Source organism: Loxodonta africana, chromosome 22, assembly GCF_030014295.1.
Source record: "Loxodonta africana isolate mLoxAfr1 chromosome 22, mLoxAfr1.hap2, whole genome shotgun sequence".
NCBI classification, from domain to species: Eukaryota; Metazoa; Chordata; class Mammalia; order Proboscidea; family Elephantidae; genus Loxodonta; species Loxodonta africana.
In genome coordinates this window covers 63,131,795-63,144,374 of record NC_087363.1, presented here as the reverse complement: position 1 = coordinate 63,144,374, position 12,580 = coordinate 63,131,795, and the positions used below count along the sequence as shown (strand labels likewise).

General features: G+C 41.2%; 1 protein-coding gene across 5 annotated transcripts in view; it reads right to left on the bottom strand.

Moving 5' to 3' along the window:
* Positions 1-1,456: 1,456 nt before the first annotated feature.
* Positions 1,457-12,580, bottom strand: part of SUCLG2 (succinate-CoA ligase GDP-forming subunit beta) — a 336,565-nt gene continuing 325,441 nt past the window's right edge. For 4 of the 5 annotated variants that reach the window (XM_010590066.3, XM_064275025.1, XM_064275027.1 and 1 more), the window contains exon 11: positions 2,345-2,570. In XM_010590066.3, coding sequence (XP_010588368.2) covers positions 2,455-2,570 — 116 coding nt within the window. In that variant the 3' untranslated portion in view covers positions 2,345-2,454. Of the gene's footprint in view, positions 2,571-12,580 lie in introns of all 5 variants that reach the window. The other variant, XM_064275024.1, reaches the window with a different exon arrangement.

The window sequence follows — 12,580 nt, the reverse complement described above, 5'->3', positions numbered from 1 at the left end:
CCCATTTCTTCCCAATTAATGCTCCCACTTTAACTTCAGACAACACTCGCGGTTGGGAATTCATTGGCGTTGTAATTCAGCCACTCTTATGATAAGACTTTGGGTTTGGTTTTCAGCAACATTAGCTCTGTTACCATGAGAAATAAGACTTTCTTTCAGGTCACAAGTGGCAACTTTCAGGTGTTGTATGTGGTGCTTGAGCTGTGACTCTGAAGCTTGCAGCTCATTCCTTTCTTTCGCCACTTTGTCTAGCAAAAGTTTCCAACATGCAATCACCCAGAACCTTGTGTCTCACAAATATTTGATCCACTGATGGTGATATTTTTTGTATTTCTAATGCCACCTCACACCATAGATTAGCAGTGCCCTCCCTCTTTACTACTTGAGGCAGAGTCATCAGCACCTTTAAGACTAGCCAGACTAGAGAATCAATTCAGAAAACTTATCCTTATGATTTTATTCCTCTAGAACCACTCTTGGTACTAAACGTCTTAGATAGGGTTCTCTAGAGAAGCAAAACCAGTGAAGCGTATATATATTTATTTCAAGGAAATGGCTCACACAGTTGTGGAGGCTGGCAAATCCCAAATTCATGAGACAGGCTTTGTCAGTCCAAATCTCTCCATTTCACTACCACCGAGAAACCAAACCCGTTGCTGTTGAGTAGATTCCGACTCATAGCAACCCTATACGAGAGAGTAGAATGGTCCCATAGGGTTTTCAAGGCTGTAAATATTTACAGAAGCAGACTGCCAGATCTTTTTTCCTGCAGAGTGGCTAATGAGTTTGTACTGCTGACCCTTTCTTTGGTTAGCAGTCAAGCATTTTAACCATTGCATCACCAGGGCTCCTCAACTTGTTATTATCAAAAAACAAAACACAAAAGGACAGCAAAAAAGGACATTGTTAATTTTGTTCATCTTTGCATAACAATTTAGAAAGGTAATATGACTAACTATCAAATGGTTTCTTTCCTTATGCAAATAAAAAAATAAATTATGCAAATATAGATCTATAAATAACGACTTCTCAACTTTTGTCCATATGTGAAATTTATGAGAACAATGAAAGCGGGTAGAAAAACAAACAAAAAAGCTTGGCCTCTTACACACTTGTATGTAGAGGGGAAATCTTAATGGTGGCACTGGACCCTCATTAAACTGGAGGTGTTTATATAGTGTGTCTTTCCTCTAGCATTACATCAATTAAAATCATATTTTAATGTGTTAGGTATGTGCAATACTTACCTGGGTTTCTGATGTGTATATATTTTTTATTCTTTCACTAAATAATCTCCCAACAAAGGAATGGCTCTCGATTAAATTCAGTGGAACCAGAATAATCACAGCACCATCCAAATTTTGTAATTTCAGGATACGCCTAGGGTGAGGTCAGTGTCTTAGTAAAAGGAAAACTGTTTGAGGAATAAAACTAAAATGAGTCAAACACACAGAACTTAGAACTTAAAAAACAGGATTTTATTTAAATTTGTGTACAGATAAAAATTTTAACAAAATTTAAATGAAAACCTAATTTAAATTCTTCCCCATGATAAAAATGGACATCATGGAAAAAGTCACGTTCTCTCAATTATATTTTCCTGTCTTTCTACCACAAGCCGGTAGATACTGGGGGGGGGGGGGGAGCGGGGGCAGAAGAGGGAGAGGACACTGACACACATAACACAACTTGATCTTCATACTGTGTCTCATCTTGAAGTGACTTAATTATAAAGATTTCTGAAAGATTCAGAGTTCTTCCATTTTGAGGTAAAAATGGAATTTTCTACTCCAAAATCACACATAAGGCTTCTGGGTTTATTTTTAGTGTGAGGTAAACAGTATATTCAATATTAAGGCAAATGGTAAAATACATGTATACAATATTAATGTGGACCTCCCAATAATGTAAAAACAAAAACATTTTGGAGTAATCATGAGTTTTGCAAATGTGTTAGAATTAGAAACTTGTAAAAAATGTAATACATACTACCTATTTATTCAAACGCCTTATCCTTTGGTAGTTAATATGTTAAATGTAATATCGTCTGAATTTTTTATGTTCTGTAATTTTTTTATTATATGGACTACAAGTCCACCAAAATTCTTGTAAATGAAGCAAGGCCTCATTTAAAATTCTATATATATGCACATTGGTCATATAGACTTCTCCCCAGAGTCAGCAAAATTCTACATACAAGGCAGGCTCACCATGAGAGAAAAGTATGAGAACCCAGGACATAATTTTAATAAAGCCTACAAGTGAAATCATATTATTTAAGCTGTCTAGATAGCTTATTTAAGAAAAAGACACATTTAAGATTTTTCAAACAGTGATTCTTATTCTGCCCAACCCTTTTTCCCCAATGGGATAACCATTTCTTTCACAGTGATGAGAGAATCATCCTTTTCTAAGAAAAACTGGATTCTTTTCCAGTGGTTCAAGACGAAGACCTCACTTCTTTGCCACGCTGGCCACAGCCTTCCTAGCTGCGTCCTCCAGGTCGACAGCCGAAGTAATGGGGAGTCCACTGGTATTGAGCAAGTTCTGAGCCTCATGGACATTGGTTCCTAGAGAGGGAGGGGATGATGGATGATTACTGACAATAGACTGGAGACGATGTCCTGTGAAGTTGAGCCCAACCTGAAACCATGGCATGCTGGGTCCCACCTGATACTGACATAATCATCTGGTTATTTAGATATATGCAGATGACAAACTGGTTTTTTTCACTTCAATTTTCTGGCATTAGAAAGACACTGCCTGTATTTTTCTCTTGCACTTAAAAAAATGAAATAGTGAACTTTCTTATAACATTGTGCACAAAGATTAAGGACCACTTGTTCAGCTAGTCTGAACAAGGAAAATCTTCTGAAATGGATTTGTCCCTTGACTGAACAGTCTTGAGTATGGAATCCAAAGAAAAAGTGTTGTGTAAAAAATGAGCAAGAGAATGACGAATCAGGGTGTTGGAATGGTATGGAATATTGGGAGTAAACATATATGAGAACATGTGTGACTGATCAATCAATAGCTTTTTCTTGGGAAATGAATTAAATATAGGTTCTAAATAATTTCATTGACAGGAAAGACCATGTGACAAGGGCTATCTCAAGCAGTGGTCCAGGGAGAAAAGGAAGATGAAAGAAAGGAATTATAAGAGACGTATAGACATTTTTTAGTAAGGAAAGCTGGAATTTCTGCTGATAATCCAGAGCCAACTGGATTTAATGTGGTTTTGGTACATACCAGAAGTCATTTGCCTTCAAGGTCTCTTGAAGGAAGGGGTCCAAGTAGTGCCCTCATCTTTGAGAGTAAATACGAAGTTTTGAGAATCTGCCCACCTATGCCCACAAATCCACTGCTCTGGAGACTCAATGTGTCCATTTCTGCTTCCTCCTCACTGTATATAAGGAAAGGTGCAGAGGCCCTGAAAAATGGCAACGCAGCCTCCAATAAAGTCTCCTGGCTGTTCCCACTGGATTTACAGTATTTACTGGCCAAGCTACTTCATTCACAGGGGTACTTCGGCAACCATTTAATGTGCTAATTGCTTTTCTGTTCTCTCAGAGTGAACAAGCCTCTAAAAGAAATGTGAAAGAGTTTAAGAGTCTAATGAAATATCTTACATCATTTCCTGGGCTTTCATCTAATTAGCACGAGAGAGCCTATTTATAAGCAAAAACTTTGAAATACAGGCCTTGGGAGACTTGCCTCACCACAAAGAGTGCAAGTAAAAAGAGGCACTTGGGTCAGCATATTTCACACCAAGAGGCAAAGGCTGGGTTAAACAGAACAGCTGAACTGAAAAGGTGATGCAGTTAGCGTTGATTCTTCCTGGGACTCTGGGTCCATGAACGTAGCAATGAAAGAGACTTGGCACAGTGTCTTCTGCTCAAGGCTCACTTGCTGTTGCTTTCCACGGGAAACTCACCAATGACCTCTTTGGAAAGCATCAAACTGAAAGCTACGGAAGTTACTACCTAAAATCCCCAGCCTCTTATCTTGGCTCTGCCATGTCTCAGTTCTGTGGTTTTGGGTAAATCATCTAGTTCCTTTGAGCCTAAACTTCTTCATCTAAATACATAACATTTTCATCATCATCTTCTTCTTCAAAACTAATACTTATTAAGTACCTACATATTCCAGGCATAATGCTAAGTGACTTATACACAGTATATGACATCTTTACAATAACTGAAAGTCCTATTGTCTGCATTTTACAAATGAGACAACTGAGGCATGGAGATGTTGAGTAACTATTCCATAGTCACACAGGTTGTAAATGGCTGAGTTGGGACATGAACTCTGTTCTCTGTAATTACGTAACCCTACGTGAATTTAAAGATATGCTTAGTATGGTTCCTTATTTGTATAAAAAGAATAGTAATGCAGATAGCATAGGTTGTGATAAGAAGCAAATGAAATAATACATGTGAAAGCATTCTTTATAAGCCAAAGTATCTGTGGCAGACTTGGCTGACTGCCCATCAAGGATTCATGCTCCTCTTCTCTAGTGATGTTGCTGGGGAGTAGCAGCTCAGCCCCAAACCATGTTTCCCAGGCTCCTTTGCATCTAGGTGAGATCATGTGACTGCGTTCTGGCCAATGGATTGTTAATGGATATGATACGCCTGCCCATTAAAACATCCAATGTGGACCTACATTTCTCTGTTTTCCCTGTCTACCGTTTTGAATGTTACCTGCCAGGGCAACGAAGGAAGGTATTTTTTGAAGATGGCAGTGACTCCTTCAGCCAGTATATCGGAAAAAGTGTGGAGCGCAGCATCCCTATTCAGTCACCCTTTCAGACTTTATAAGAATGAGAAAGAACCATAAGCTACTGGCATTTCAGCATTTATCTATTACAGGAGCTAACATTAACTAACTTGTTAGATTACAGATGTTGTGCAGCTTCTAAAATCGCTCCCAAATGACCCCCACCTCCTGTTATTCATGCCCTTGTGTGACCTTCTCCCTTTAAATGCAGGCTGGATCCAGTAACTTGCTTCTAATGAATTGAATATGGGCAAAACTGACAGAGCGTCACTTCGAGATTAGGTTACAAAACTGGTGATTTCTGTCCTGGTTATATTTTTTCACTGGCTCTCTGCTCATTCTGATGAAACAAGCTGCCATGTTGTGAGCTATCCTACAGAGAAGCCCATGTGGCAAGAGGTTGATGGTGGTCTCTGTCCAACAGTCAATGAGGAACTGAGGCTATCAGTCCAACAACCCATGAGGAACTCCATCCTGCCAAAAACTGCCAGTACGCTTGGAAGCAAATCTCTCCCCCAGTCAAACCTTGAGATAACCATACCCCTGACTGACACCTTGATCATAACTTCGTCAGAGACCCTGAGCCAAAGGACCCAGCTAAGCCCCACCCTGATTCCTGACCCGCAGAATGTATGAGATTATAAACATTTTTTGTGTTAAGTTACTAATTCATACTTATTCAATGTGTATGCTGAGCAAACAATCAGGGAAGCTGGACTATAAGAAGAAGAATGTGGCATCAGGATTGCAAGACAATTCATTAACAACCTGCGATACGCAGATGATACAACCTTGCTTGTTAAAAGTGAAGAGGACTTGAAGCACTTACTGATGAAGGTCAAAGACTATACAGCCTTCAGTATGGGTTACACCTTAACATAAAAAAAAAAAAAAAAAAAATCCTCACAACTGGACCAACTGAAGTCATCAAGGATTTCATTTTACTTGGATCCACAAACAACGACCATGGAAGCAGCAGTCAAGAAATCGAATGACATATTGCACTGGGCAGATCTGCTGCAAAAGAACTCTTTAAAGTGTTGAAAAGCAAAGATGTCACTTTGAGGACTGTCATGGACTGACCTGTGTCCCCCAAAAATGTGTGTCAAATTGGCTAGGCCATGATTCTCAGTATTGTGTGACTGTCTGCCATTCTGTGATCTGATGTGATTTTCCTATGTGTTGTAAATCTTACTTCTATGAGGTTAATGAGGCAGGATTAGAGGTAGTTATGTTAACGAGGCAGGACTCAATCTACAAGACTAGGTGGTATCTTGAGTCAATCTCTTTTGGGATATAAACGAAAGAAGGGAGCAGAGAGACAGGGGGACCTCATACCACCAGGAAACAAGAGCCAGGAGAATAGCGCGTCCTTTAGACTGCGCTGAGAAGCTCCTAGACTAGGGGAAGATTAATGACAAGGACCTTCCTCCAGAGCCGACAGAGAAAAGCTTCCTCTGGAGCTGATGCCCTGAATTTGGACTTCCAGCCTACTAGACTGTGAGAGAATAAAGTTCTTTGTTAAAGCCATCCACTTGTGGGATTTCTGTTACAGCACCACTATATAACCAAGACAGGCTACAACAACGAGCTCAAACATAACAACGGTTGTGAGGATAGCACAGGACTGGGCAATGTTTCATTCTGTTGTACACAGGGTCTCTATGAGTCAGAACCAATTCGACGGTACCTAACAACAACAAGCTACTAATTGGGGGGTGGGGGTAATTTGTTACATTGTAACAGATAACTAATATAGATGCAAAGATTTATTATTTCATTAATATAACGTCAGTGTGCATTTTGATTCATTTGGTAAAGTTGCAGTCAAGGTCTGAGAGGTTGAAAAGTAGGACGGGGCATCGGACTGTGGGGGTGCTAGACACCAGGCTAAGGAATTTAGACATTAATCTCCAGGCACGGCTTTCATGGAGTAATGACACAGTGTGAAGTAAAAGCCCTTTCTGACATAGAAGTGAATCGGTCTTTGGACCAGAAGGTGAATGAAAGTTAAACATGTAAATTTCAAACTCCCTGAACAGAGATATGGGCCAGAATTTTCACCTGACTGACCTACAATCTGTGAGGGAAGAAATATAAGATACAAAACACCCTTCTCTCTCTTCTCCTCCTCTTCGGAGCACCCTCCAACCCAACGTACACAGCCGAGACCTCCATGCATCACCCAAGAAGCAGACCCGTCATCATCTGAGTCTACCTTTCCTCTGTGTGATCCCTGCTGTTGGAGTGGATCTCGGCTAGGTCTGTCAACGTCTGTCTACCTAACTCCTCTGGTACAGGACATAGCAGTGGTAGTAGTAGTAGTGGAGCCCTGCTGGCACAGCAGGAAAGAGCTCAGCTGCTAACACAAAGGTCGGGAGCTCAAATTCACCAGCTGCTCCTTGGAAGCCCTACCAGACAGTTCTACTCTGTCCGAGAGGGCTGCTCTAAGTCGAAATTGACTGGACAGCAGTGGGTTTGGAAGCCCTTTTTTTTTTCTTTTTTAAGTAGAAGTGGTAGTAGTGATAGTAGTAGTAGTAATAATATTAATAAGCAGTAACGACAGCTATTATGTATCATGTGTCACACATTGTTTAGGGCTCTGGGTAAGCTCATTTGTTCCTCAATAGCAATCCCAAGATGTTCTTGTTGTTAGATGCTGTCAAGTCAGTTCCGACTCACAGCAACCCTACAAGGCACTGCCCAGTACTGCGCCATCCTCACAGCCATGGCTATGCTTGAGGCCATTGTTGTAGCCACTGTGTCAATCTGTCTTGTTGAGAGAGTCTCCCTCTTTTTCACTGATCCTCTACTGTACCAAGTATTATGTCCTTCTCCAGGGACTAGTCTCTCCTGTAATATGGTTCAAAGTACGTGAGATGAACTCTCGCCATCCTTGCTCCTAAGGAGCATTCTGGCTGTACTTCTTCCAAGACAGATTTGTCCGTTCTTCTGGCAGTCTATGGTATAGTCAGTATTCTTTGCCAACACCATAACTCAAAGATAGCTATTATACTTATTCTCATTTTACAGATGAAGAAACTGAGGCACAAATGGGTTCAAAACCTTGTCTAAAGCCCAGCTAGCATGGCTAGTAATAGCTAGGAAGTGGTGGAATGAGGATTCCATTGATCTCTCACTTATTTGAGTGATTTCTGGAACTAATGCTTAAAACATGCATTCTGTATTGTATGGCTTTATAAATATAGTTCATAATAATAATATTTACAATACTAAAATCTCCATGTTTTTGTGGATTTACGAAGTTCTCACGTTACTTTATTTGACCCTTTCAATGACTTTGTGAGTTAGGTGTTTATGAATCAGCTCTCTTTTTTTAGCCAAGAGCACTGACACTCAGTGACTGAAAGAGTTCAGCCTCGACATTCTTTGTTCTTCCCACTCTATTTTGGCTCCCTGATAACTCCCGCTTGGCATTTTACGATTTGTAGCACTTTCCATTGCATGAGATCATCTGAACCTCAGGGCAACCATCAATGTTGTAAGTTATTTAAAAGGAAGGATCAGGTACAACTAGGGTGTCTGCTCTTTCCAATCTCTCCTTCTGGCTAAACCTATGTTACTCACTGTCCCCTGCTCTAGGAGGGGCTACAAGGATGTTCCTCACCCCGAGGCAGACACTGATTGTACCTGACTGAAGGGTGGCTACCATCTAATGGTCATCCAAATACAGACAGTGGTCATTAACTTCTGCAACTAGATTTGAATCTGAATGGGTGTTTTACATGAAATAGAAATTAGTACCATGAAAAGGAAATTACCAGTCATCAGCAGGCAGGCAAGAGAAAGTCAAGGAAAACACGCACAGAATAGCAGAGCCAAGTGAACCCACAAGTTCTGGAGGGGCACACACTCCTGAGGTCCACCTCCATCTCAGATCCTGCTCTTACTGTAACCAGCTTTACTATAGTTCCTGTCCATTCTGAGAACTATTTATTAACTTTTACTTGAGTTTCCTTCCATATGCATGGATGAAATAAGTTCTTGACCTTTTTTTCCTAAATATCTTCAATGAGTTGCTTTTCCTTGCAACCAAGTAGCATAAGTAAATCAGTTCCTTAATTAATATTCTCTTCATCATCCAACTTAGCACCAGGTATTCCCAAGGAAAAAAAATGACTGATTAAGAAGTTAATGGACCACACATTCTGGGCCTTTGCCCCTGGTGTGCCCTCTACCCACAACTTGGTTGCTCTCTCTGCTTGGTGAATACCTGCACATTCATGAGATATCTGCTTAAATAACATTTCTTCGGGGATGCCTTCCTTGTCACCATTCCCCAGCCCCCAAACTAGAGCAGGGGCTTGAATAATGAGCTCCCAGAACACCCTGTACTTCCAAAATCAGAATATGGACTACACACCATGGGAATTCCTGGGTGACATTTCTCTCATCCCCACTAAGCATAAGCTTCGTGAGGGCTGACATTTTGTCAGCCCTGCTCAACAGGGTATTTCCTAGGCTTAGCATGAAATCCAATCAAAGTCTCACATACTTTGGACATGTTATCAGGAAGGATCAGTCCCTGGAGACGGACATCATGCTTGGTAAAGTAGAGGGTCAACTAAAAAGAGGAAGACCCTCAACGAGATGGACTGACACAGTGGCTGCAACAACAGGATCAAATGTAACGCTTGTGAGGGTGGCGCAGGATCGGGCAGCGTTTGTTCTGCTGTACGTAGGGTCGGAACGGCCTGGATCGGGCAGCGTTTGTTCTGCTGTACGTAGGGTTGGAACTGCCCGGCACTGACTCGACGGCACCAAACAACGCCACCAACAAGGATGTACTTGCCGATGGATGGAATCACAATGGAAGAACTCACACACACAAAGTATATGTGAGGAGGTAAGATGTAGGTGGATACTTTTCTGACCACTTTGCTGGCCCACCTCCCCAAACTAGCCCTTTTTGATACGGTTGATTCAGGTGAAACCACAAACTGCCTGAGGAAGAATAAAGAGTGATCAGTATTGAGCTCTTAGCGTTTTGGGCTTTTGAAGTGGCCTCCTTCTCTAAGAAGGGCATTGGAGCAACTGGCTCTGTTCCCCAGAGTGATGCTCCCCAGTTGCTGCCTGTCCTCTCAACTGCATGGCTCCATGTGCTCTAGAAAAGCAATGGCCTGCTCTTAGGTTGACAACCAGTGGGCAAGCCCAGGTCATGAACAGGGAGTGAACAGCTTTCCAGAAAAATATTGCCTTTCCTTCCTCCCAGATGTTCCTTCAGCATCACGTCAAAATGCCTAACTGCTTCATAATTCCAGGATCTACTAAAGTGAATTTTAATTATACTTGCTGTTACACTTTAAATACACCCTTAATTATTAAGCATACACTAGGCACACTCAGAACCAAGCAGTTCTTGAAGGGTTTTTCCATTCAAATATAAAGCTTGGGAATACGGCTAGGATGAGAAATGGGTCATATACAGAGGCACTGTGACAAGATGAAAACCTGTACTGTACAAAGAGAGAGAAGAAAAGGGAGAGTGAGAGGGGAAGAAAGAGAGAGAAATCCAGAAATAGGGCAGGAAAGAGAGACAGATATTAAGAGGGAGAGAGACAGAAAGAGATGGAGACAGAGGGCAAGACAGAGATAGAGGCACGAGAGTCAAAAAGAGATAGAAAGAGAGGCAGGAGAGAGACCCAGAGAAACAAGAGATATGGAGAGGGAGAAGGGGAGAGAGAAAAAAGAAACATGAGGCAGGGGAGGAAAGGGAGAAACAGATTCAGACAAGAGAATGAGAGAGAGAGAGAGAGACAGACGACAGACAGAGTAGCAACACATGAAGCGAGAAACAGAGTAATAAGGAATAACCCAGAGAGACAGACACATGAAAAGAAAGAGACAAGGATAGACAAAGAGTCAAACAGAGAGAGGGAGGAGAAAAAGGGAGGTTGTCAAGCCCCTTCCACACCAGCCCCTACCCTGACCTGTCACCACCTCTCTTCTGAGCAAAGCCTCGGCTTCTCTCTGGATACAGGCCAAAGCCAGGGCTGGGCTCTGCTGCCCACTGACATGGCCCTGGCCAGAAATTAGGACCTGCTTCCTTTTTCCTATTGAGGGAGCAGCTGGAAGGGGGAGAAGGGACACACAGAGAAAAGCAATTAAAAAGAAGAAAAACAGCAACCAGTAAAACCAGGTCACTGTAAAGAAATGGGGAATAGAGGAAGCCTTGGGCAAATGCTTGCTAGTTTGTGGATTTCTTCTGTTAAAGGTATTATTTGAATAAATGAGGTTAGTTTGTTCTTGATTCAGCAAGGGGCTGACATTTATTCCCCATTCCCTCTCCCTCCTTAATTCTAAATAGAAACAATCCAGGGGCTTTAAACTCTGACATGGAATTAAGTGTTCCAAAGAGTGTGTTTGTGCCTGTGTCCTCAATTACAAAGGAATTTGATCTCTTTCCCACATTTAAATGGTGCTGCTGACATGTTCTAATATTTATTAAATGCTGCAGTGCTTTTTAATGAGGCTACAGGACAACACTTTTAATAACCACCTGTACAGATAACGGATCAACTCACGCTGGTGGAACTTCAGGCACTTCATAATATCAGCTTGTTGAAAGTCATTCAGCTGAACGGTTATCTACCCACTGCATGCCTTAAAAATGGTAACACAGAGAGAATCAAAGGCGACTGGTTTTAAAACTAAATTAACGCTAGACTGTCAGAGGCTATTATAAAGAAACAATATTTATTAATAAAATCTTGAAAATTCCTGACTCCTTTTGCATATTTATTTTTACCACTGACTTCCTGCCACTGGGTGGAGTGAGAGAGTTGTAAACAGAGATACAAGGTTAATTTATCAAAATAATTTGTTCTTTGCTTTCATTACATGTGAGTGAAGAAAATGGAATTGGACATAAATTACAGGGTTTTGTTCAAAAGGCACAGCACTTCCCCTACCCCCTTAAGCCAGCCTCTTCTCATAAGGCTGTGGGGAAAAAAAGAAAAAAAAAAAAAAAAACACTCTCTAGAAATGTGTACAAGCTGGGCTTTTTATTATTATTTTCAAAGGAATTCAAGCAGTTCTTTTTTTTAAAGAATAACTAACACTTACTGGGTGTATACAAAACCAAACCAAACCAAACCCACTGCTGTCGAGTCGATTCAGACTTATAGCGACCCTATAGGACAGAGTAGAACCGCCCCATAGAGTCTCCAAGGAGCACTTGGCGATTTGAACTGCTGACCTTTTGGTTAGTAGCCGTAGCACTTAACCACTATGCCACCAGGGTTTCCTGGGTGTATACTGTTGTTGTTGTTACGTACTGTCGAGTCGGTTCCGACTCATAGTGACCCTATGCACAACAGAATGAAACTCTGCCCGGTCCAATAAATGTTTGCTGAATACATGAGTTAAAGGTTTCACAAGTATATCACTTCGTCCTCATAGCGCTCATTTTACAGATGAGGAAACGGAGGCCTAAAGATGTTAAATAAATTGCTCAGGTCAAACAACCACTTGGTGGCAGGTATTTAACTGTGACAGATCTGACCCTCAGTCTAGTCTAAGTCAAAGCTGGCAAATTACAGCCTACAGGCAAAACCCAGCCCACCGCCTATTTTTGTACCACTCACAGGCTAAGAATGGTTTTTACATGTCTAAATAGTTGGAAAAAAATCTGAAAAATAGTATTTTGTGGTACATAAAAATTATATGTAATTCAAATTTCAGCATCTACAAATAAAATTTTGTTGGGACACAGCCATGCTCATTCGTTTACCTATCATCTATGTCTGTCTGCTTTGGGGTTTCAGTGGCAGAGATGAGT